Source organism: Xiphias gladius, chromosome 18 (genome assembly GCF_016859285.1).
Source record: "Xiphias gladius isolate SHS-SW01 ecotype Sanya breed wild chromosome 18, ASM1685928v1, whole genome shotgun sequence".
Lineage (NCBI taxonomy): Eukaryota > Metazoa > Chordata > Actinopteri > Istiophoriformes > Xiphiidae > Xiphias > Xiphias gladius.
In genome coordinates this window covers 16958331-16985621 of record NC_053417.1, presented here as the reverse complement: position 1 = coordinate 16985621, position 27291 = coordinate 16958331, and the positions used below count along the sequence as shown (strand labels likewise).

General features: G+C 42.2%; 1 protein-coding gene across 1 annotated transcript in view; it reads left to right on the top strand.

Moving 5' to 3' along the window:
• LOC120804055 (ERC protein 2-like) overlaps positions 1–27291 on the top strand; it is a 147238-nt gene that overhangs the window by 81871 nt on the left and 38076 nt on the right. Inside the window, 2 exon segments of the mRNA XM_040153222.1 lie at positions 21693–21840; positions 26189–26341. Coding sequence (XP_040009156.1) covers positions 21693–21840; positions 26189–26341 — 301 coding nt within the window.

Here is a 27291-nt window from a genome sequence, read left to right as displayed (position 1 = left end):
ATCATGTCTGTCTGTTCTCCTGTGCCCTCTGACATGCGTGTTTACCTTCGACATGTGTGTCGGCTGTTGGGCCTGTAGGTGTGTTATTATGCCACGGCCTAGGCATGCTCCAACCTACTCCTCTTTCTTTGAGGTTTTGTCAATGGAGGGCTACATCACATGGAAATCCCTGCTCCTAAGTCCTTGTCCAGTACAGTACAGTAATGACGGACTTCTATCTGGGTCCCATACAGTAAGCTTCAAGATTGGAGAGAACAGTCCAAAGATACACGTGTGAAGTTTGCTTAGCACAGTCAGTTTTTGAACTGGATATTGCACTGTTCAGCTAATGCAACTGGAAGTTAAGTGCCTTAAATTTAAATTCCATTTTTTCCAGACCATGTTATTCTCTTGGACTGGATTCTGCAACCGTCATGTCTTGAACTCACTTCTCTCAGGGTTTGGCTGTTCTAGCATTAATTATGGTTATTTTTTTATCACTACTTATTAATATTTTATTGGCACTTATATCCACATAGTATTTTTGGCAAGCAGTGGCCCACCCAGTAAAAATGAATTGAAGTTTTGCATCCTGTACAGTATGTAAACCCTGACTTAAGTTTTCTAAACCCGGCACTAGGATGTATACACACTCTGTGTGCCTACAGTATGGTAACTGCTGGGTTGCTGACATAGTGGAGTGTCCTTGTGAGCCATGGAATGGCTGGGTGAAGTGACATTGCCTCTTAAAATCCATGTATGAGTGACTGGCAGGCTTGAGCTGTCTTATGAAGCTGATGATGGACTGAAAGATACGTTGACGCTCAAAAGACCTAATGTCCTAATCTGAAGACTGACATTGTGAAGATGAGGCAAATGAGACAAGAAAAAAAAAAGGAATGCAGTGATTGACAACCAGAGAGGAGGATAGGTAGGCCATGTCAAGGAAGCAGTGGGAAGATGTTGCATGTGGAAACTCCTTCCACCTTCATATTGAGTCACAGTTTGTTCCACTAGAATAAAATCATTCTTTCAGTCTCTCTTAGGTTTACTTCATCACTCTGTTAACACTGACCTCCTTAACTTCCTCTGAGTATTAAATGGTCTACCTCCCTCTCTTTTTTATCTGTTTTTCCCCTTTTGTCTTGTTCTGTCTCTGGACGGGTGGAAGAAGGCCTGGAATTTATCACACATACCTAATAATTACTATCACAGGAAATGGTCCTGAGGAAGTAGGTGCACTAGCCTTGCTAATTAGTGTCAGTCGCAAACACACGTGCACGTACACATACTTGTACGCACACAAACACACACACGCACACACACACACACACATACACAAAGGTAATTAGTGTCATTTGGCTGGTGTAGAAGTCTTGGGAAAGCCCAATCTGATTGGCCTTAGGGAGACTAACACCCCCAAGTTTACCCGCTTGTATAAATCTCAAGACTAATTGATTGGAAGTTCTGTTGTTGCGTGTGTGTGTGTGTGTGTGTGTGTGTGTGTGTGTGTGTGTGTGTGTGTGTGTGTGTGTGTGTGTGTGTGTGTGTGTGTGTGTTTGTGAGTGTGTGTGTGTGTGTGTGTGTGTGTGAGCTTTAAGTGTGTGAGCTTTAAGTGTGTGAGCTTTAAGTGTGTGCATGAATGGGCAATTGATTAGGTGGGCCCTGCAGCCATAAAGAGACAGCCTAGGGCACAGCACCCAGAGGTGACCAGTGATGGCCTCCTTAACAGCAGTGCTGCCCTCAGGGTCACCAAAGGAATGAGGGGAGGGAGGGGGTCAAGTGAGGGGGTACTTACAGTGTAGATAGATATGGTCATGCCACTAAAGCAAATCTGAATTCGAATTTAGTTATATATACAAAGATATGCAGACGGACATTAGCACAGTTGGAGATGGAGGAAGGGGTTAATTGAAAGTGCAAAGACAGTGTGCTGCCCTGAGAGATGTAGAAATAAGAAGGGGTGGGTTATTATAAATGCAGCTGCATGTAATATGTCGTTGGATGTGTTGTGTTGTAAAACAGCCATTAAAACGGTGGCTTAGTGAGAGGCCCTCATGGTTTACCATTATGGGCACATGAAATGCTGATGTACCCACACAAGTGAGTCAGTGGGGCTTACTGGCATATATTCACACACTGTAAACACCTCCAAGTCTCTGTGGTTGGCACACACACCTGAGCTTTGGCTCCTGTTTTTCTCTTCTGTGGCTACTCTGGCTACATTTGTCTGTCTTTATCTGGGTGTAAGTGTGTCTCTGTATTTATCTGCCTGTGTCTGCAACCTTCTCCCTCTTCATTTCTCACATTGTACACATCAAATTAGAAATTCTTTAACGGCAGAACTTTGAGAACTATTTCTGCATCTCTCTGCAGTTTTACTTCTCCCCATTCTCCCCTAGATTTCATCAATCAGAGTAACATATTGTTACATAAAAACTTCAATAGGAGCTTAGTCTTTCTGACTCTTTGTTTGTTTGACTGGAATTTATTGGCCCAGCACATCTCTCAGTCATACTGAGATGGTTCCCAGGAGGTTTTAATAGAGAACAATAGTAGAACGGACTCCTTTCCAGCACTGGGCTGCTCCAACGTTACAGACCAGTCAACGTACACCACAGCAGCCCCTGGCACTTCTGGATTGTGTGTGTATGTCTGATCTGGTTAATTCAGGGATGTAGACCCAAACTGTAATTATCATTATGTACTTCTCGGCAGTGGCAGGAAACAGCCCAAGCAAGTTTGGATGAGCATGTGTATCCTCACTGATGTGCACTGAATGTGTTTATGTGCAAAGAACAACATGTGCATACATGAATATGTCTATGTGTGTGTGTGTGTGTGTGTGTGTGTGTGTGTGTGTGTGTGTGTGTGTGTGTGTGTGTGTGTGTGCGTGCATGCATGCATATGTGCACATAGCAGCAATGATGTCAAGAACATGAGAGCTATTAGCTATGAAAGATAAGCAGATTGTGCCAATGGCTATTTGATGATTTTTCCTGCTCTTGTTTTGGCTCTGCTTTTGTTCATTTGGCCTCTGCTAAATGGAGACATATTGGAAACATGACTTCTCTCGGGGCTGGTGGGTATCCAAAGTTTAGGACTGGAAAGGAGAAGAGAAAAGAAGAAATGAGAGAAAAGTGGGAGAAGAGGAAATGAAAGGAGAAGGGTGGAAAGGGAATGAGAAGAGAATAAAAATAACATCAGGAGAGGATGAAGGGTTCACTGGAGTTAAGCTCACCACTAGGGATTTCAAATCTCATAAAAACAAAAACTACATTTGTCTTATTTGTTTGTGGAGAGAAATTACCATTCACAAGCATCACAGAAACTGTTAACTTTCACAATTCTGCAATGAAAGTTTTTTCTTATTTTTATGATAACAGAGTTGATGTCCAAGAAAAAGCAAAGAAATTCCCACTGAAAAAAGAGAAGGAAAGAGAAAAAAAACACAAAACTAAAACCCAAAGTCTATTTGGAGCGAGCGTCACATCTATTCAAGATGGCAACCACAGTTTAATCTGTGTAGTCCTTCATCTTTAAAGCAAGCATCAATAAGACAGAGAAGGCCTTTATGTGGGCGAACAGACTATGTTGAGACAGGACTGGTCACCACTAAACAAACAAGACAGGAATCCTCAGAGACAAGAATTGGCCACAGGGAGTGTGAGCAAAGACAATGGCATGATTTTCAGGCCATAGATGAAACACAGAATATAGACAGTGTGTGTATGCATGATTGAAAATGTGGGTAATTTAAGTCAGGATCAGAGAACTGTAAAATATGTTGTTGTGTGTTTTTGGTGTGTCCTTTTAACATGCAATATTCAAAGCTTGAACAAGACAGCATGTATGTACTGTAACCGATTAAATATGTATACATTTCTGTTATTATGAAGTATTAGGGGTTGGAGAGAACATGAGGTTAACATTACTCTTACAGAGGTTGTGGTGTGTTTCCTTTCATTTCCGTGTGTATTCATGCTTAACCTGTAGAATCCATTGATGCACACAATTTTTTCATAACTTAGTTAAACTGGAATGTACAAACGTCATACACACAGTGCAGGAATCACCAGAATTTACTAGACATACAGTATAAAAAAAGCGCTCCCTATAACTTCAGATCTTGCCTCATCCATTGTTACAGTGTGAACAGGGACTGCAAGTAGTTAAAACAGCATACCTTTAAGAAACCTTTAAAAAAAAAGTGGGGTTCATGTGTAACGTACATCTAAATTGTTGAATTAATGGCAGCATTTTACTTTCTATACAAATATTATAAGCTGATGCACTGGATCAAAAACTGTGATTGTGAAAGAGCGAAAAGATCCTGCACACTGTTGATCAATGTACTTTATTACCTCTGCCAAGGATGTTATGTATTCACCCGTGTCTGTTTGTTTGTTGGGAAGAACCCGTTAAATTTCGGGGCACACATTTTTGAGTCGGATCATTTCCTATGAATTACAATTTTTTTCTCTGCAGTCTGGTGTATGTTGTTTCACAATGGCTTTGGTGGAGGTCTGCACTCTACTGAGCGCATTTTCTAGTTTACAATGTGTCTGTCTTCAGACCTTAATCAGGTCAAAGAGCTTTACCTGATGAATGTTAAATGTAAAAGTGACCAACAGTGGGCCGGATCTTTTGGTTGACTTGATATACAAATGGAAGTAAGAAAAAGAAAATAAGAGGAAAAAACGAACTAAGCAGGTGCACTTAAATGCGTGTCACTAAAATATACAGTCCTCACGCATGATATCATTACAATGTGAAATCAGAAAAGAAATAACAAAAGTAAAACCCCTGTTTTTGGCTGGACTGCAACAGTGCGGCCAGCCCTATAAACACGAATGTCCATGACTGAGTGAGTGAGTGAATGAGTGAGTGAGTGAGTGTGTGTTAGAGTTCAACCACTGGTCAGCTGAATGCCGCATGACTGAGTATTGACGTTACACCAGTGGAGTTTCCGCATTCGCGGTTGCTCTTTCAAAATGAATTGGCGAAAAGAGTTTCAGGGGGGTGATTACAGGCAGTGTTGCCAACTTAGCACCTTTGTCACTAGTTTCACCGACTTTTTATGCCCCTTTAGCAACTTTTCTTCACAAACGCACCTGACAGCAACTCTTGGGACTTTTTGGACAAACCTTAGCTACTTTCTGTAAAAGAGAGTCACCAGTATGCTCACCTCTCTATGCGTCTCATTCAGTTGACCGCCAGGCAGCATAGACGTGAATGAGTTTCTAACCTTCTCTCTGAGTGATCATTTCACAATTAAATACAGCGGAATAATTGTCTTAAACTTAAGTGTATGGTGATTTTGTTGGGCGAAGTCGCATTTATTAAATCAGGATTTTAGCAGTGCAGAGCAGCATCCTGGAAATGGCTTGGAAGCGACTGCTGGTTAGCATGTAGACTTAATGGACCGCGATTCAGTCACTATTTCATACTTGTTCCGTTGTCTGACAACAGAAACAGATAAAACATGTAAATGAGAACAGCTTTATTGGGAATTTGGCTGTATTAGAATAATGTATATGTGAGCACAGAGAGTAGGAGAGAAGCAAACAGATAAAGGGTAGTCCAGGCATATACTAAGTTTTGACCTAGTCTTGTTTCATTTTCTTTCTTACTCTCCCTCTACCTCCGTCACACACACAAACACACACACATACACACTCACAGTAGCGTGCACTGACATATCTGACATGTCTCTGGTTCATTGTAGCTATGGGTCTCTGGGTTCAGCATTTGAAACTGAAATCAAATGTGTGTGTTTGGCCTTGGGTTACACACTCGATTGAATTAGAGAAATGATGTGCATGTGAACACGCGCTTAGTTACTCACACACACACACACACACACACACACACACACACACACATACACACACACACACACACACACACGGCCTCACAGGGACACAGATCTCTATTAAGTTAAAAAAAGAGAGTTGAGTGTCTTCTTCCATTGCAAGAGCTTTTATGTGATAAGATCAGCTTGGGGTGCTCTCCTATGCAGGATTCCTGAGCACATCAAACAACAGTAAACCACATCACAGAGGCAGGAAGAGCTCAGCTCCATTAGCCAGCCCATAAAGAACATGTGTGTGTGTAACAGGAGAGCTACGCTCGCCACTACAAAAGGTTTACACACATAGGACAAACATAGAGAGGTATGCACTCCCTTGAAATACTCACAAATTGATGAGCATTTCATTGCAAGTGCACATACGTATGTCGGCACTCAAAAACATTGCTGTGTGTGTTTGTGGTGCAAGTAGGCAACAAGGACAGTGTCATTGTTCTTGTACGATACATATATATGCACATATTCACAGAAATACACATACACTCACACACACATGTAGAGTCCATCATTGTGGCTTTTTCAACAATATCTGAGCAAATTCTGCATTTCATTCATTCTGATTCAAGCTTAAAGTAATGGTTTGGTTTAAAAAAGTGGCACACAGGCTTGGCTGCAATAATGGCCTAGTTACTCGGTGAAATGAAAAAACAAGAATTCAGGTATCTGTTCGCTGGGCAGATGGCAATAATTAGTTTTATTAGTAAGCAACTGGGACAGACGTAGCCCCAAAACACAAATATGCACTCCCTACCCCAACAACCTCTCTACAACTGCAACACTGCTCCATCTCTCCATCCTGTCTTGCTTCACTTTTTGCAGAAACAGAGGTCCCCTTATGAGGTGTTTAGTGACAAAAGGCTGAAGAGACACCCAAATACGGCAAGAGAGAGACGGAAAGACAAAGAGAGTGAACGAGAGGGTGAGGGTGGGGGGTGAATCAGTGAAGGTCTGATTGGAAACAGATCTTCACTGTGTCTGCTTTCCAAGCCACAGGAAGTGAGATATCACCCTCTGCTCAGGCTCCAGAGGATCTGATTCTAACTGGATGCCCATCAGTCACTGTGACTGGCTTTGCTCTGCCACAACAGGGTGTCTTAATCATCTACTGTGCAGAAGTGAGTTAAGAACCAAACTGAGAAATAAGAATTAAAAAATTTGGTTTAAACTTTGTCAAACAATAGTACAGGCAGGAGAGTAAATAGCTGTATCCTCACCATGTGGATTGAGACAAATTTGTCCCAATGACGGAATGAAATGGAGACACAGGGCCCACCCGCTCTCTGCTAAACCATCCTAATGTGTATTAATCGAGGGGATTAGGCTGCCTGCTAGTATTACATGCATTCTTGTGCCAGTCAGAGTTGTTCTGCCCACTGAGGTTGTTTAATGCTGAAGATGACATACACACAAACAGTATTATTGCCACTGATGCCACACAGGATGCCGGCACAGAGGGAGCATGCAAACGTTGCTGAGACTGATATGTGAGTGTGTGTGTCGTGGATGGCGGCTCATGGTAGCAGAGACTAGTGGATGGTGAGTGGGAAACGGAGGGTGTTCAGAGAAGAGTTATGCACTATGGCAGGCCCTAATTGCTTGCGGCTCCTGTTGTGTGTTTAGCTTTGTTTGAGCATGTCCAATATAACCAGTCACGGGGGAGCCTCTGCCAGAGCAAACACACACACACAAACACAGTGCTGAACCATAGAGGCAGCTTTTATGGTGTTGAAGACTTCAGTAACATGACACCTAGGGCAAACACTGAGTAATAAAGCAATTGCGGGACATTGTTTAGATCCTCCTCCTGGCATGGTTTGTTTATCAGACTCAGAGTGTCTCAGTTTCGTGACATTCAGTGTCCTGACATGTCACTTTGGGAGCCTGGTGCACAATAAACATATGCGCATGCACACAGAAACATTGGCATAAACAATACACACGCAGAATAAACACTAAATCCATTCAAACGCATTCACACAGAAGCACAAGCCTACATGTATCTGCACGCACGCCACACTGCAGACATCTTGACATGTCAGTGTGTTTCGTGCCAGTGTTTCCCAAAACCTCTAAGCAGCTTGCTGGTATGTCTGACTGCATGACTGCAGATAAAAGAGCAATAAACATTTTTTTCTTGCTTGCTAACTCATATTCCTCACGTGCTCCTCACCTCCTTTTAAAGTTGATGTTCTGTGACACAGACAGATTTTCATGTCAAAATGTTTGTACGTGTGTCTCTACCCTTCCCAGCAGAGTCCATTTTGGATCTTCTGGAGCTCTGAGGTGGTCTCCGGCCCATCCTCTGCACAAGTATGGGAGCTGTTTTTTAATGCATGCCATGCCATCACAGTGTAGTTGTAAAATGATCCAGTATTTTTTGAGTTGTGAGTGTTGAAGGCTGTTTTTTATCAATTGTTTTTCAAAATCTGATTATCTTTCACTTTCTCTGTAATATTCCCTATCCCAGTAGGTTTCTCCTTCAAAGTCCAGGAAACACAAAAACACACCAGAATTCTCTCTGTTGTATCTAACAGTGGCAGGAGACCTAAAAACAACACCATGTTCAAGATATTTACATCTTACACACACCTAAACAAATCATCACAAGACAAAGAGGGGGCCAGACAAAGCAGGGGCCAGAGGAGGTCCAGGACTGTGTCTTTACACTCTAGTCAGATTCAGTGTTAGATTGTGCTCAGAGTCAGGATGGGAAGACATCCTGTATATAGGTAAGTCATGTGCTGTAACTGTATGATCAGTCAATTAAAGTTAAAGGCACACTGGGAACCACCTGCAGCACCTGCTTATACCGTAGCATAAGCTTGCAGTCTGTAAGTGTTTAGGTCAGAATTGTAAAGAATTCCACAGGAAGTCATTTTGTTACTTGCGAAATGGTATTATAGTGTTTGTCTGCTTCTAATAGTCGGCGATAGAGAATACAGTCCAATCCTGTACATTTGAATTTATCGTCAATTATTGTTATTGATGATTATTTGTAGATCTGTATGAGGAAATTGATGTTGAGTTCAATCTGGGACCCATACGTCAGCAAAATGAGATGAAGTTTGAATCTTCTCTTCCATATGTGGGGTACACCTGTGAAGATGTAATGTTGTGAGTCATAGCTGAATGTTATTCACAAATGGGACTGATGTAAGGTCAGCAAGGGTTTCCTGGTCAGTCTAAAGTTTTGTTTGTGTGTGTGTGTGTGTGTGTGTGTGTGTGTGTGTGTGTGTGTGTGTGTGTGTGTGTGTGTGTGTGTGTGTGTGTGTGTATGTTGTGTGTGAGAGAGAGAGAGAGTGAAAAAGAGACTGTGCAAATGTGAGCGTACATGCGGAACTTGTTTAGTTAATGAACCCACTCTCACCTACACCTCTCCAATGACACTGGGGCGCATCGGCGTCTTTACACAAAACAAAACATCGTAATACTCTGTAATACCTGCCTGGTCACAGCATGCGCACACACACACACTCATGCACATGGAGGCAGATGCATCAAGCCCTGTCATTCTTCTGCATATAAACACAACCACATTTTGACTTTGTTTCTACATTTTGCATTTATGTATCAATTTTAAGAACTCTGACATACAGTGTATTTAGTGCAGCATTATAACAAACTTAAATTCCTTCCGTAAACTCTGAGCGTCAAATTCAAGTGACCACAGAATGATCATTTAAGAATTAAGAACTGGCAAAAGAAATTAAACAATTTGTTAACGCACGTACACACTCTTGTATGTAACCATAGCCAGCAAAAGCACTGAGTGGAAGCCATTGTTAAAATAACTGTGATGTAATCTACCAAGAGAGCTGGCTTGGCTGTGTATGTGTTTGTTATCTATCTGGAAATCAGTGAGTCTTTCAGCAGCACCTGATTGCACACCACCACTGGTCTCTTTATTAAAAACCAGATGTATTCTGGAATCCATGCACAGGTGTGGGCGGGTCGGCTGAGCCATTATCACAGTTCAAATCAGTCTACGTTTATTTGTGTGTGTGTTGTCTTTGGATCGGTTTATATTTTGATGCAAGTTTGTGAGAAAAAGCAGACCGCAGAAACAACATAACAAGGACTAAAGGAAACTGTACTCAGTCCAGTAAGAAAACCAGAGGCAGGGAGCAGAAAGGTCAAAGAGCAAGTGTACTTTTTTGCCGCAGTGATGACAGGGCACACACTTCTGCTGCCATTATGACAAGAGCTCGAGTTGTTTGAATGTGTCTCCTCACACGAAGCTTATTCTCAACTATGCTTGACAAGTAAGGGTATTTTTCTATTGGGAATTCACACCAACTGCCGAACAAGCACATGCAATGACACAACAGGTTCAATGTACCAGAGGCATGATCTGTCTACACTAGCTTCAACGTACAAATTACCCAGATTATAGAGCGGTGTGGGTCTATATGTCTGTCTGTGTGTGTGTGCGCGTGTGGTCTTGCATCTACCTGTGTTCAGCTCAGTGTGTTTTTTAATGCTGGAAGCCACAACTGTAAATTTATCTGAGTGTTTGTCTGTGAATGTGCTCAGATATGTGTGAACTTCCCAATGTGTGTATTACTGTGTGTATTGACAGGGAAATAATAGTGAGGTTTTTTTTATCAGAAGGCAAAGTAGTAATCATGTCACTCTTTGATCTTATGATCCTCACTGATCTGTCTAAATATACAGCAGACCTGTCCAGGCCTTGCAACAGCTCCTCTAATCAGCACCCTCACCCAGCCAATTCTCTGTGTGTGTGTGTGTGTGTGTGTGTGTGTGTGTGTGTGTGTGTGTGTGTGTGTGTGTGTGTGTGTGTGCGTGCGTGCGCGCGCGTGCATGTGTGTGTGCCTGCGCATGTCATACTATGGTTGTGTGGACAAATTCTGCTTTGGACATTTTGGCATTGTGAGGACATTTTGGCTGGTCCTCACAACTTCAAAGGGCTGTTTGAGGGTTAAGACTTGGTTTTAGGGTTAGGATAAGGATTAGGGTTAGGCATTTATTTGTGATGGTCAAGGTAAGAGTAGGGGGCCAGGGAATGCATTATGTCAATTAGTGTGTCCTCACAACTAATGTAAGACAAGTACGTGTGTGTGTGTGTGTGCGTATGTGTGTGTGTGTGTGTGTGTGTGTGTGTGTGTGTGTGTGTGTGTGTGTGTGTGTGTGTGTGTGTGTGTGAGAGAGAGAGAAAAACTGTCCGTCTCTGTGTCTGCATCTCTGTCTCTTTTTCATGATTTCTTGCTTTGAAAGTATTTTCCCCCTCCACACTTTAAAGTGCTTTAAAGCCGGGCTAATGAAGTCTATATAAGTTATGTGGTCAGAGTGTGTTTGTGTAGCAGACAGTAAAGAAAGCATGTGGTTCTTGCTGCTTCAACACAAGGCAGAGCAGTTTTTTTTTAAACTTACATTTTACCATCCTTCATTAAAAGAAAACTATTAGCCAATGTTGGAATCCCAGATTTGCTAATTATTAGCAGATGTGTGTGTATTGCAAGCGTATGTGCTCAGTCTGTGTGGTACTCCACTTGCATGCAGCTTTGTACATGCAGGTGGTAAGTACATTTACTCAAGCACAGTACTTAACGACACTCATACTTCCGTAGTTTCTTAATTCTTTGAGTCCAATACACATCAGAGGGAAATACTATACTTTTTGACTCCACTGCATTTTTATAATATTATGTGTATATATATATATATATATATATATATATATATACACACATATAGTTGTGAGTTATTGCATCAAGGCTTCATCATGATCATCATATTTTAACTCAGCCAACAGTAGATAAATTAATTTAAATAAGCTCCTCTTCAAAAAGTTACAACATTAAAATGCTACCCCGAGAAAAAATAATATAATCACACAAAAATTTAAAAAAGTATAGAATAATAAGAGTGTAACACTTGGGCCATTCTGCATAGTGAGCATATCTACTTTTGACACTTTACTTAATTTTACTGTAGTTATACATACAATACTTCTGGTCCTTTACATAAATGAAATTTTGAGTGTGGGACTAATACTTGTAATGGAGGTTTTTTACATTGTAGTATTGTACTATTTCACCTAGGTGGTAACAATTTCAGCAAAGTTAGAAAGGTTTGTCCGATCAAAAATTTGTTAACACAGGAGTCTGTGAAAGGGTGTATTACAGAGTGTGACAGAATATCTTACATATACTGTATTTTTAGCACTGGTCACATTGTTTAAGGATTTATGTTGCAGTAACTGTGAAAAATGTGTACACTATATAATTAAGTTTCAAAACCCTGTTTTACTTTTTAAAAAAAACATCTCTCTCATCATTTAGTTATGGTTCAGGTTTCATGCTATGAAAGAAACAGAGCTCTGTGCTGGAAAGATACACAACATATTCTATGTAGTTTTCCAGATATGCAGCTTTTATAATAGTTGAGCTCATGCGGCTGTGATTGGAAATAACTCTGATTGGCTGATGGAGTGTGGGGTGAATGTTAGTGTGACCTTGTGTGTCCTTTACACACTGACGGGAAATCGACTAGTCCAAGCTCCAAGGAAAGCTATAATTCTGAGAGTAATACAGGCCAAAGGAGCATACACACATCTTCTCTCTCACGCACGCCTACATGCACACTCGGCTTGCACACAGACCAAAGTCCTAGTTGTGCTGTAGTAACCACATTAATTGGGTTGTGTAATTGTCTGGCAAAGCATTGTGGGAAACAGCCCATACAGACCTGTCCCTTCACCTCAAACCACTTTTTAAACATGGACTCCCATCGTCCTGACAGGGCTATCCAGGAAATTGTTGAACATGTGTGGATATGTGTGTCTGAGCGTGTGTGTGTGTTATTCTGTAATCGCCTGAATGTGTATGTGTTTCTATGGCTCCTTCAAGGGAAGTGAGTGTGGTGGCCTCTCATTCCACCGCATGTCGGCTGTGGTGCAGCTGTGGTCCACCGCCAGGCCCTACATTTGGAACACAGAAAATACACCAGGGGTACTCACTCCCACTGTTTTCTGGACCCATCTTTCATCGGTTTGTGTGTACGTGTGTCTTTTGGATGCACATTTGTGTGTGTGCATGTGTAATAGTGCGCCACTATGTTGTACTCTCTGCCCCTGATATTTTAAGGCTTTTTGGCCCCACGTCATGAGTGTGCGCTGTATTTCCAGGCTGCAGTTAGATGACCGGAGTGAGAGAACCCGTACTGAGGACAGGAAAGTCAGGAGGAATGGGGAGAGAGGAAAGCAAGGCGGGTAATTGAAGGGTTCAGGGTAATACTTAGGCCAAGGATGGCTGTTTCAACGTGTTTGCATAACCTCCTTGAACTTAATATTTAGCCCCACTCTGGAGTGAGTACAGGGCACGACAGAGCCAAATAGAGAATGATAGAGGGAGAGCGAAGTCGAATGATAGAGAGGTCCAAGTCCAAGGCGGAGGTGATGCCATTCTCTCCCCCGATGAGTGGCTCCTCTCTTTGATTAGTGAAAGACAGGAGGGAGAGAAGGATGGATGGAATGAGGATGGAGAGAGAAAAAGACCATATAATGTGGTGACCTTCCTGTCCAAGAGCCTATGATGAACTTGACAGAGAGGTTATTTTAACTCAGTAGAACACACAAGACAATACAGAGGACCTCAATTTTAAATGAAGGAACGCAGAAGGCGTCCTCCTGGTATTCTCAGTTTACGTTACTGACAGTTTAGAGTAGAGGCTTTACTGTAACTCCTCTCACCCCAGTACAGAAAGAGAGAGAGAGAGAGAAAACTAATTATGCTCCTGTTTGTTTCTGGGATGTTATCATTTGGCGTTATAAAAAGATAGCTTACTTTGTTTATGATTATATCACATAGAAAGGGAACTGGCGAGTGTGTTACTTGCTAAAATGATGAGTTGAATAATCAATTTATCAGTCGAGAGAAAATTCTGATAATTGGTTGAGAGCAAAAGTAGTTTAGGAAGTAAAAATGTTGAACAATTTGCTCTTGCTCTTTGGGCACACAAAAGATGAAATTAAAATATGTCACAGTGGGCTCTGGGAAATTATGATTTTTCACTATATCCTGACACTAAATATCAATTCATCGATTTTGCAGTCTTGCAATAGCATATGTGTACGTGATGAGTGACTATACGTTCATATAATGTTACCTCAACAAAACACCCTCTCCGTTGCCACATATTGTATGAATGGGGAGGGGGGGGTTGTGGGACAGTGCTCTGGTAGGATCAGAGACAGACAAGGGGGGGGTGCATAACTCATCAGTGTTTATACTGAGGCCTTAGTGCTCTTTCTTAACACGCTGCATGTGTGTATGTTCCCCCCCTCCCTCTGTGTGCGTGTTCTTACAGTAGTGTGACTGGAGCAGTGTTACTCATTCTGTGACCCTCACCTCTCTCTCTCAGATGACAGGGAGCTTTAAACAACCCAGCTGCTGTATGTGTGTGTGTCTCTGCCTGTGCTTGTGCCTAACTGTGTGTTAAATATAAATTACAAGACTGTGAGGCAGGGGAGCCCTACACGTGAATGGTGCTGTACAGAACCTCCTCTCTTGTGTCTTGTGCCTTCGGGAGACAGTGTCAGTCAGCTGAGCGACGATAAAGACAGAAAACAAACCTCCCCTTTAAGAGAATGAAAATCGCTGCTTGGCTATTGGTTGGATCCCTGGAGGTTTAGGGTCAGAGCTCACCTTATTTTTTGAAACTGTGTAGGCCCACTTTGTGCCAGACAATTCTGGAGATTGGCAGAGGCTTTGACTAATCTGATTTGGATTATGTTTTTCTCACATTAATGTGAAAGAGCCAGGTTACACATGAAAAAGTACGCCTACACACGCACTCAAGCCAACACGGGCACACATGGAGACACCCAAGGTCATCCAAATTCGAAAAAACAGCTGGTGACGTCATAATCTTCGCTGACATCCCAGGAAGCCTTGTTTATTTATCCATCCGGTTTTTACAAAAACAGGCATCCACCGACCTCTCGCTGATCCTCAGAAGGTGATGCAATGTGAGAGAGGACAAAACCCCCACTGGTCATTCTATCAGACTGATGGCAGTCTGTGCTTGAATCATTCAACATTTTAGGGAATATGCTTTTTTTTTTTTGTTCAAAGAGTCAGATGAGAGGATTGATATCAGTCTTATGTCTGTACGTTCAATAGAGCAAGACTCAAATGTGTTTAGCTGAGCTATTAAGACAAGAAAATGGGGAAACTGGTAACCTGGCTCTGTCCAAAGTCAAAAATACATCTGCCAACACCTCCAAAGCTGTCTTACTTACATGATGTATCTTATTTGCTTAATCCTTACATGAACAGAACATATAAAAACATCAATTAGCGATTTTAAGGGGAACTATGTGTAAGAGCAGCTGTATATTTTGACAAAAAACTATTTCTTAATCTACCCAGTTCATCTCCGGCTATAGTGTGTGTTGCCAGACATGGTCAGTGAGCACAAGTTTTGGTGTTGGTGTACAGACCCAATGGTACCAAACTTGGCAACCGCACAGTGACAACAAGACAGAGGGGATGCACAGGCGCAGTCACTGTGCCCTGTTGTTCTTACCTATCAGCCTGTAACTTTAAATTTTTTTTATTAATGGTTTGAAAGACAAGATACATCAGGTTCATTAATCAGCTTCAGAGGAGTTGGTAAGCATAATTCTGACCTTTGGAGAGAGCCAGGCTATCTGCTTCCCCTGCTTCCAGTCCTTATGCTAAATCAAGCTAATTATCCTGAGCCTAGCTCCGCACTCATGCAAAAATTGAGATTAACATCAATCTTCTTATCTCACTTTCTTGGAAAGAAGGCAAATAAACATATTTTATGAAATTTTTAACAATTTCTTTAAAATATATTATGTTAAATATAAATTACGTCCTTGTGTCTTTTAGATATTGTCTTTGCCTTGACAAGATAGAGTAAGTTTTGAGAGGAAGTTAGAATGCTCCCTTTATCTCATTTGTCTGCATTTACAAGTGAACACACCCACATGCGCACACACACACGCACACACATGCACACACAAAAACACACGTGCACAGCCACCTGGTCTCTCTCTCTCCCTCTCTCTCTCTCTCTCTGTTCCTGTCTGTCTGGGTCTCTGTCTCTCTCCCCTCTCTCTGACTGGAATGCAGCGGTGGTCGTCTGGTCCTGCTCATCTCTGGAAGCAGTCAGCCATCTCTCCTCATCCCTGCTCCCACTCTAAACATTTGGCTAGTTTTGGCAGATTTGTTGATTTTTGTCCCTTCGTATTTCCCCCCTTGTTGCTGTAAAACTGATACATACTCTTTCAATTAGACCCCCCCGCGTACCACCACCCCATCACCACCGCCACTACCACCAGTCATCGCACTTGTGCGGGAGTGGGGCTGAGCAGAGTAAGTGGGTTGTATATTTTATTAGTGAAGTGAAAACACACACAACTAGGCCAAGTTCTGGTAGAACCATCTGCTGTCATTGGTGTTTCTTGGGAAGCACAGCTCAAGGTTAGCATGTATAGTTTAGCATTCTTGCTTGAAGCTCAGGATTAGCATGTAACGTCTAATATAACTGCTCAAGAGGAATATTGGAGTTGACATGAATTTCCAAACAAGCATGCAAATTTTTTCTGTGTTAAGTATGGATAAATCCTATCTCACAGATTAAGTTAGATAAAGGAAAACACTGGCATGTGGCTGCAGGTTAGCTGCTACATGTTAGCATGGAGCTAATCCTAACTATGGTAGCCAAAACTTGGACCTCATAAAAATGTATTTAACCCACATGGAGAGTTGAAACACAGATTTACCATCTCAATGGGCTTTGCAGTAAGCTTACCAAATGAAGCCAGAGCATGTGTTTTATGTTGGAAATAGACATTTTCCCTACCTCCTCAGTTGTAAATAACACAGTCTTCCAAGGCCATAAATAATAGCGTCACTCAACCATGCCCAATTCTCATGTCCTCTGCTTGCTCTCACCACAGGCCTCTAGTACAGCCTAGCCAGGGGCCCCCGGCTTTGTGCTGCACCTTCACACACTCACAATCAAGGAACGGCCATAAAATGCCCGAGGAATGTTTCTGCAGAGCTGGACAGTTAAGTGGTGGAAATGCATGATCACAAACTAGAAGGACGCATTATGGATGTTCTGGGAAAGGATATTAGTAGGCTCCCCATGTTCCTGCTAACAAAATACATCACAAATGCACATAAGGACATGAAAGCATAAACGTATGCACAGACAGGCAAATGCACGCACACATGCACACACACTGCACTTAGGGGCAGACAGTATTGATGGTTCCCTCGGGCATCACATGGACGCATCTGTTTCTGTCCTGCTGACTCTACACACTCATAATTTCAAGTAAGTCATAACACAAATTATAAACACATATCCCTCAACCGTGACGCCTAGCAATAACAACATGGAGTACGTTGAAGTGATTTAGGGTAGGCTGGGACTCTTAAATCTTTACCTTTGCTCCTTTCTTCTCTTCATCCTCTTCTTTTCTTCCCTCTTTTCTGCAGCAAAGGTGACAGTCAGTCTTGTCTAACACATACCTTCCCCTGTTCTATTCTCTTGTCATCTCTTCTTTTCTTGATTGTTTTTATTCTTGACCTATTGGCTCTGTCGTGCTATCTCTACCCCTTCATAGCTACAGTATACATCACTTCACATCTTCTTTCGAATTTGTTTTACACAAATGTACGAATGCGTGTGTTTTTTGTTCACTCTTGACCCCATCTTAACCCCTCATCACCCAGAAATCTGTCTGGGCTGCCAGTCTCCCATCTACCCTGTGACATCAGAGTCCTTCGACAGGAGACCCACCTTAAAGATGTCTTCATCAAAGTCTTCTTTCCTCATTTTTATTTCTTTTGTCCTGAATGATCACGTCTCCTTACCCTTTTCTTCTTCCAGTCTTTGCATTCTTTTTTTTCTTTCCATAGTGTCTCTGCTGACACCCCCCCCCCCCCTTCCCTCCCACCTTTCATCGCATGATCATGTACTTTAGCCATCCATCTCCCATCTCTGTAGATCCAAATGTCTCAATGTTTCCCAGGGACCATGAAGGTTCAATTGGAATCACATGTTGTAGTCCAGCTGAGAATTTCGCCCTTTGTAAATAAGATGTCAGTCCAGCCTATGCTATTCTACAGAGCTTTACACTCTCTCTCGCAACACTATTAAATATGAGACATGTGAAATGTATATAAATGCTGTTTATGTGAGCATCATTTTTATATTATCAGCAAAAATATTGTTATCTCATAGAATAGAAAAAATAAAGTAGATGAGTTTTTTGGAGATCCAGCACTGGGACTTATTTGCCCTTTTATTGGAGTGCCTTTTGACTTCTCACTGCATGGGGTCTGACTTTTATGAAGACTAATCACAAGTTTATCGTCACCCTTTCAATCAGATAGGAAATGAAGATAATCCTCTTTTTGTCCAAGAACATGCCAAGTCTAAGTTAAGCAGGGAGTGAGACAAGAAGGGAGGAAAAAGAGAGGCTTCACCCGTTCAAGATCAGCCAGTAGATACAGTTCAAGCATTTGTCTTTGTGTGTGTGTGTGTGTGTGTGTGTGTGTGTGTGTGTGTGTGTGTGTGTGTGTGTGTGTGTGTGTGTGTGTGTGTGTGTGTGTGTGTGTCAGATAGATGAATCCTACTAGATTTATCTGCATTGCAAGTGTGTTCTACATCGGATGCCAAATGGCCACTCAAATTAGATGTGATTAAATACTCCAGTGTGATACGGGTTCAAAGACTGTTAGTATTATTAATCAGCACACACATGCAGACACACACACACAAACACACACACACAGACACACACACACATGCGCGCACACACACACCATACACACACAATCACTGAGTGAGTATGTGGGAGACAAAGTTTACAGGCTGGCTAATCATAATAATGCCCCTCTTTATTGTTTTAGGAAGACATCACTCAGCAGAATCCAGCAGTACTACTCAGAGAGCAGCCACAGGCAGACAGTGCTGTAATCTGCTGTGTTAATTTAGAGACTGGAAGTGATTTAGCTTGCAGTGAAGCATGGCGGGCACTTTGGTTCAGAGGTTTTATTCAGGCTCAGAACATCCCACGGTAAATTTATAATTTTCAGATGGGAAGTCTGTACCTGTGCTAAGGTATGCAGGTGAGATGGATATGGCAGCCATGTCTTCACACAAGGCAGCATATAGTACGTTTTGGTCATAAATAGACAACATGCAGTAATTAAAGTAATTATTTGGGCATAGCTTCCTTGTAGAAGTCAACAATTGCAGCAAATGCTACAGACAATGTCTAAAATGTCAGACAGACAGAGTTGACTTGGGTTTTGTGAATGGCTTGTCTTTATCTGGGGTAAACTGGGAGTGTGTCACTGCAGCACTTACTGGAATAGTAAATTTGAATATAATATAATATAGAGCAATAGTAAGAATAGAGGTATTACATCATTATGTTTTTTTTTTGCGATTAATCAAACACCAAAACTGTGTCTTTCCTCAGTTGGTTCAGAAGAGTTAACTTGACGAATGGGATTTTAACAAACCTTGATGAAGTGACTCAGTGGTGGTCAGAAAGAGATGGATCTGTGTTTGGCTTTTTGAGATGCGTACACAGATAAGATAAATCTCCACTTTAGAGGTGGGGGTTATTGGCCGTAACCTTTCACCGCACTATTTTCTTGCACCAGATTGGCCCTGCACTTCATCCATCACCCTCTTAGATTGCCCAAGTATTCTAAAAAATGCAGTCTCTTTCTTAATGGCGACTATATCATTCATTGAAATAGAAAAGAATACTGTAATTATACTCTGCGTATTTCTAGTGACAAACTGACAAACTGATAGACTGATAGACAGAATTCTCAAGCTGTGTTTGCATGCAGTTAATCCTGAATGAAATAAGGAAAAGTGTGGCTATGAGGCTGCTGGGACGTTATTCGATGTTGCTGAGTTTCCATGTCTGGCTGTGTGGTGCAAAGATGGCCATCCTCCGAGTAGGTTTAGGGCTGTTAATCTGACAAATTGTTTATGAACAGCAACACATTGCGCCACATTCCTTGCCCATATATGAATCTGTGCATCACCTTTTCACTCTATTTAAAACAGCCAGAGATAAAGTAATGGATTTGGGATGCCATTCACTAAAATGCAAAAATTCATCATTACATTTGTTAAGCCATGGATGTAAAATTGGACCGCGTGAAGAAGGTCCTAATCTATCGCACTGTTGATCGATCTGTGGATTTTTTTTTTTTTTACTATGGATTTATTGATGGGATTTTTTTTAAACTTTAAGAATTCTTTTAACCATTTTACATTGTGAATGGCCAGGTCAACCAGAATAAGCCTGCAGTCCAAAGCACTTGCTCTGGTACAAGTCTAATATAGGTTTGTGTGTGTGTGCCCCCATGTGTGGGCGCGTGTGTGCGCATGAGTGTGTGTGTGTGTGTGTTCCCATTATACTGAGCATTAAAAGGAATAACAGTGAAGGTGTGGGGAGACGAAAAGTGTCACGTTAGTCCTGCTCTGTGATGAATGGTGTGATTAGCTGCTCCAATCCATGTCAGAGAGAGGGGCCTATTAAAGGCCTTGAATGGGAGAATCCAGAATCCAGATGCGGCATGCAGATAATTGTACTAAAAACACCAGACCAGCAGAACTTTATTCTGAGTTCAGCATGTTTATTTTCACAATTCAGTTATTTCTGCAGGGACTTAAATGATGGAATAAAAACACTCCAATGCAGGTCAATTTTTAATTGAGTCCAAAGTGTATTTTGAATGTACCCTCCCTCCTCCTCTTCCGCTATCCCTCACCTCACTCAAATCCACACATTACCTTACCATACTGATTTAATGCCCTCCTAATTTCAAAAGCGATTTAAGAGTCTGGAGTTCAGCCACGTTATGTTTATACAACTTAAAATACCTTCAGTACCTAAACACTAGTTAGAGCTTGAGACTCCTGTGATGCGTGATTCAGATGAACTTTGTAGAGACAAAGACCCATACATAAATTAAGCCACAGTCTACCATACACATAAATGTGCGCTTCTAAGTTCTCCTTTTCCTTTTTAACCCTATTTTTACAGTGTACCTAGGGTCAATGCCCCAGGTAGAGGAGGTGTGTGTTCCTGGCTATCTACGAGAATATGTTTGTGCTTCTGAGTTTAAATAAGTAGGCAGATTACATGTGTGTCTGTCACAGCTGTTGCGTTACGACATCCTGCTTGATGATGAGGACAGTCATCATGTATCTGCTCCGAAGATGTGTTACGCAAGGCATTCTCTTGAGTCCTGTGGGAGTAAATTTGTACATCTGGTTGTGTGTGTATGATTACAATTGGGTGGTATGTTTCCTCTGTACCTGTGGACAGTCATTTGTTGCCCCCCCTCAGTATACCACAGTACACTACATATACTGTGGTAACCAGTGGTGACAGAGGAAAGATGTCATATCCTCCTCAGCAGACTCTATTCGGCTCCATTACACAATTACATGCCCATGAGTCACACTGAGGTACCACAAATACAGCACTTAGCAGACCACTTCAAAGATGTCTGCTTCTTTTCTGTGGAATCTATGTCTGCGTTTAAAGAGCTCTGGAATGAGTGAGTTTGCTCAGACATCTGCATACGTAGAAAGGCCTGCAGCTGCATATGTGTGTGCCGTGTATCTTTGTCTCTGTGCTGCCCAAATGTTTATTTTCATACTATAAAATTTTTTTTCCATATTCTAACTTTTTTCACTTTAGAGAATAAATGTGACTTGCTTTTAATATTTTGTACTTTTATGATAACATTCCTCCTTACATTTTCAAATACATGTTTCCCACTTTTCACCCCGTCAGGCAGCAGGCTTTGCTGGCAGCCATCAGTGAGAAGGATGCTAACATTGCACTGCTTGAGTTATCCTCCTCCAAACGGAAGAAAACCCAAGAGGAGGTGATGGCTCTGAAGAGGGAGAAAGACAGGCTCATGCACCAGCTCAAACAGCAGGTACACCACCACATGTGACCACAAGCTATTTATACATGCATATAAAAAATGAATCTAATTTTCAGTACTCCTGTTCTAAGAGTTTGACTGGCCTGTACATGAATCAAATGGAGCCTGGTCTTGCGGTCACCGTTTAGGACAGATTCTAGTTTTGTGAATCAAAGCAGGATTCCAAATTCAAACCTTCTACAGATGGTGAAGCCTTGCCTGCATTAAAACAGCTTCATGGGCAGACTTTTGAACTTCAAAACCAGCAACAGAAGTTAATGATTCCTGGTAGTTAACAGAATAGATTTCAGTGCCTCAAACCACACTGACTGCGTTCAGTCATCGTAAGCCAAACTATTCAAGCAGGAGCATGATTCCAAAACCAGACAAATAAACACATTAGGATAGCTATTCTTTTAAGAATATCAGCTGCAATCAGAGCTATTAGATGCATTCAAGTTGCAGACATAGAGTGGCATCATTGGTGAGTCACCGACAGACTTTTCTGTCTGACATCTTTTTGTGAAAGAGACATAAATCCCAGAACACAGTCACACACATACCTATGCACACAGACCTATTTCCCATGTTGCCCTGGCTTTCAATAGGACCCAAGGCTGATGAAGGTATGTAGGTCATTAAGGTCTGATCAGACCACATCAGTGACTGAGCAAATGCGAATGCTAACAATAAGGAGGCAACAGCAGGGAGTCAACATGTACGATCTCCTGAGTCACAGGGGCTTCTGGGAAACATGATGCATTTAAAAGTCAACAGATGCACTGCCTGGCCGTGCATTTCAGTGTGAACCTATGTTTTCTTGTGTCTCATAAACAGTAAATAGTTCCTAGGGGGTGCAATTCCATTCAAGGAATTTCAAGGAAAGCCTATTATCTGTTTATCGTCATTTGGTGCGTCATGTTTTCCCATCGGGTAACAAGCAGTTACAGTCCACCTGATGATGTGATGAGCTCTAATTGCCACAATGTGGCCTCTGGGCCTGGAGCAGAGGAGTGGAGAAAATAGGGGAAAAGACGAGAAGTTAAAAAAGCAAGGGTAGGGAGAGGAGTGAGAAGCAAATCATACATGAACTTTCTTAGGCTCCACTTTCTCATGCATGCAAACCTGGTTTCTTAGTAAGTCTTCAGGCACACAAGCATACTGTATAAATCCATGCAACTGCTACTGCACTACTGCTAAGTGCAACTGTGTACCAGGCAGTGCTGTGGCCACCTAGCCGAAGGGCCCTAAAAGTGTGGGACTTTGTCATCTGTTCATGCTAAGGAGGTTGTAAGGTAAGTATACCCTCTTTGCACTACTTAGGTTCCTTCTTTTCCACAGAATGAGCTCTCTGGAGGTTACGTTGTTCAACATGACACACACCGACTCTCTGTCTTCTGACCCACTGACACACATATCAGAATAGGTTGCCTTCCTTAGGTCCTCAACAGCCAATGGCGGAAGGAAACTGACCAGGAAATACCGAAGAATTATGGGACTCAGAGTCTCTAAGGAGAAAGCTGATCTGTAGACAGCAGATAGATTTACAGATAGCAGTGCCCTGTCTGACCTCCCCACGTCTCTCCTTTGGAAGATCTTGTGTGTGAGTGCACAAAGCAGGCAGTCTAAGATAAACTTTCCTCTCTCAGACAGTTTGCTTCCCTTTGAGGCATGGGCCTTCTTCAGCACAGACAAACACAGATATACAAAGATGTAGCCACACACTCACACAAACACACACAAACACACACGATGAGTATAGTGTTTAGACTTCCTGAGGAGAGACTCAGAAGAAATGTGTCCCCATGTGGGAATTCTCTGAGTGGTCCCATCCTAGTGATAGATGACCATAGTCAGTGGTGCTTTGAAGCTGAGAAAAGATAAATTTTGTGTGCCATTTTCTGTGACTTTCTCTCTCGCTTGCCTCATTGTTTCACTCTTTCCATTTTATTTTTGGACACACTTGAGCATCCACCCTCTCTCTCTGCTGAAAAGATGGATTTTATGGATTTTGTCTTCTCAGATGCGACATTGAGAACAGCACACACACACACACACACACACACACACACACACACACACACACACACACACACACACACGCACACACCTGATTGAAGGAGTATGTAGCCTTCCCTAGCTGCCTGTTTGTTTAAGGCCTTTCTTGTCCGCCTCCTGTGTCTATATGTGTTAATACAGCTCTAATCAGGACAGGCTTGTGATTTACAGAGGGCTTGGACTGAGGTTTGGGATGCAGCTGTAAGCACAGCAGCAGGATCATCACTGCCATGTTTAAACAAGCAGCTACACTTTGATACACATGCGGACACACATGCACTGCGCAGACGCACAGTACAGGCCAAGTCTCTTTGGTTAGAGATGATGATGAAGAACTCTCTTCTCCTCTGCTTTCCTCTCCTCTCTTCTCCCCCCAGTAGAGCCACCTGTGTCTATTCCAGGCTGCCTGATCTACAAGCGGGCCTGGAGGCCATTACTGAGCTGTTTACTCTGCAAAGCCACTAATTAACACTAATTAACACACACATTCCACCATACAGACATCTTATGTGTGCACACCTTCTTTACACATGCACACAGGAATATATCTATAAGAAGAGAGCAAATGTGTGTGTTTTTGCATGTGTGTGTGTCTGTTTGAATAAACTGGATGGCCACATGTGGGCTGTCCTGACCACACAGTCAAACTCTTCAAGAAGCAATTCATCACTTCACTCATTTGTGTTTGTGTCACAGGTCATTAAATATTAAGTACGCAAACACACGCACACACACACACACACACACACGCACACACACACACACACACACATTCTAGGATGTTTGGCCTCTTGTGCTACCAGATATGGTTGTAATTATATGAACAGGAACAAGTAATATGGTTCTTATTAGATTAGCAGTAAGGACTAAACACACATCAGCCTATTTGACCCTCAGCCACAAATTAGTTTTGAAAATATTTCTCTGTGAGAATTAAACAGCATTATTAAGCTTTGGGGAAGAATCTGTGTGGAAGCACATACAGTATGCACTGTACAGTAATACAGTTGTTTCATCAGCTGCATGGTATATAATAGTTATTGTCCTAACCTCAATGACATGTGTCAGCTCTGTAACTGTTGCATTGAGGTTAGCCCCACCCAGTCACACCTGCTAATTTCAACACCTGAGGTCATGGAGGGCCATGCACCTCAACCTAGCCGTTAACGCTCTAACCACTGGTCTGGTGTCTGTCTGAGCCCTCCTCCATCCCTCACTCTTCGTCTTTATCTCTGTCTCTCTCTGTCCCTCTCACCATGGTGTCAGTGTTCTAGCCTTATCTAAGCTGTTCTTCTCCAGTTTAAGCTAATTGCTAACCTCTTTAATACTAGCCACATCCTCTCCTGTGATCCTGGCTGGCTTGTTTCCTCAGTCATTAGGCCTCAGCTCCTTATCTCAGCAGCGATGTCCCCAGGCCGGTGACTACTGCAACACCATCTCCCTCCTATCTTCACAGCTGAATCAGGTGCTTTGTCACTTCCTGCGTAGGCTGTCTCCCCTTTTAACAAGGAAAGCCACAACATTTCGGATGGGAAACGTGTGCATATCTGTCATTCGAGTCATCTTCATCCCATACGCAATCAAACCTCCCACTCTGCAGTCATATCCGCCCTCAGGGGAGGTATCTGCAGTTAAGCAGTCGATATGTGTGCAGCACTCTGTCTATGTCCATCTCCCAGACAGCTGGCCTCACTGGCATTAGGATGATTATTAATGTTAGTCAGCCTAGGCTGTTATCTCTCTCCAAAGCAATGACGTTGGCAGTATGACAGTCCATTCCACTAACACTCGCACATATACACACAGATGCACAGACACACACACACACACAAATAAAGGACATAGTGTCTTACTTTGCCATTTAAAGGCTTACAGAAAGATGCATATTTGAGTGTAATTTTAATCGGTGACATCAAAAATGAGGTTGCTTCACCCGGGCCAGAACGCCTGTGGCCTTAGGCTACATCAAATACTCACTACCTGTTGTTACTAGGATTCTTCTTATCCAATTAAATGATAATCTGCTATATGGATGACATTTGACAGACTTACGATATTTTCATCAGGCAATCCAATTCACTCAGTTTATGACCTGTCAAGTCTTGTTAGCTGTACTGTTTTTATCATCTTTGATGGCTTTCAACATGCTTTCCCCCATCCAAGAAGCCCGCAGCCTAATCATTCTAAGACCCCGAGAACATTTTCAAGAAACAAAAAAATGTGCTGGGGAAATAAATAGCCTAGTCTACACGTGTTATAATAATGTTTTATACATTTTTTTGTTTATCTCCTTCTTTTGCAGACTCAGAGCAGAATGAAGCTGATAGCGGATAACTACGAGGAAGATCACATCCACCCCAAACATAATCCTCACCACTTGCATCCAGCAAACGTGCATCACCGAAGCCTGCAAAGAGGACCCCCCCATGCTAACCACCGACCCCCTATGGACCAGGTAAATATGAATGTGCATGCACACACAGACAAACACTCACCCCCACCAAGCTTGGGCTTGTTTACACAAGTTGACAAGTTTTGGGCTCTCATCCTCATGCTTTTAAAATTGATGCAATTTCATAGCTGTCATCCTCACCACCAGTCGGTTGTGGTCGGACATGACAGCATAAAATTGCTCCTATCTCCTCTCCTCTGTGTCTTTTTCTTCAACCCCATTACTGCCAGCCAAATCAGTTATTCATATCATTTAGATAAGAGGCCTGAAGGGGAAAGCTGCCAAATGAGTGTGAGTATCATATCCAGTCTTCCCTGAGGATAAACTTAATGTGCCTTTTTGAAGACAGCTGAAGAACCAGCAGTTGTCAGCACAAAGTGTTTTTAGTATTTGTGTGAGCGTGCACGCATCCAAGTGTATATAGGCGTGTGCATGCATGTGCATGCATAGGCGTGTGTAGATGCACTTGGAGATGCAACATCTGAGCCTTTGTTGATTCTATGTGCCCAGGTGAAATCTCTAACGGGAGATATCGATCTTCAAAGACAGAGGTGATTTTACTAACTGTCCATTAGCTGTTAAAAGTTTCTAATTCTTTGATTGCAATATAAACCCATCACAGCTTTATTGATGTCAATAGGCAATGATTGGGGGGATTCCACACTATTAGGATGAAGTGTATTTGTGTGTATGTGGGGGTTTACGTTGGATATCTGGGGATTTCCACTTGAGTCCAAGTTTTCACAGCTGCCACAGCTTCTATTTGATATGCACTATTACATGTTTCTAGACTTTATAAATGTTTCTGATACTGCTGTCTAATTTGGAGTCAAACATGCACTGGGGATTCCCTGTCCTTAATATCTCCGAAACATACAAGCCTGTATAAAAGCACACAGTCACATCCATGTATCACCTCACACATACCTCAGCAATATATAAGAGGACAGGAT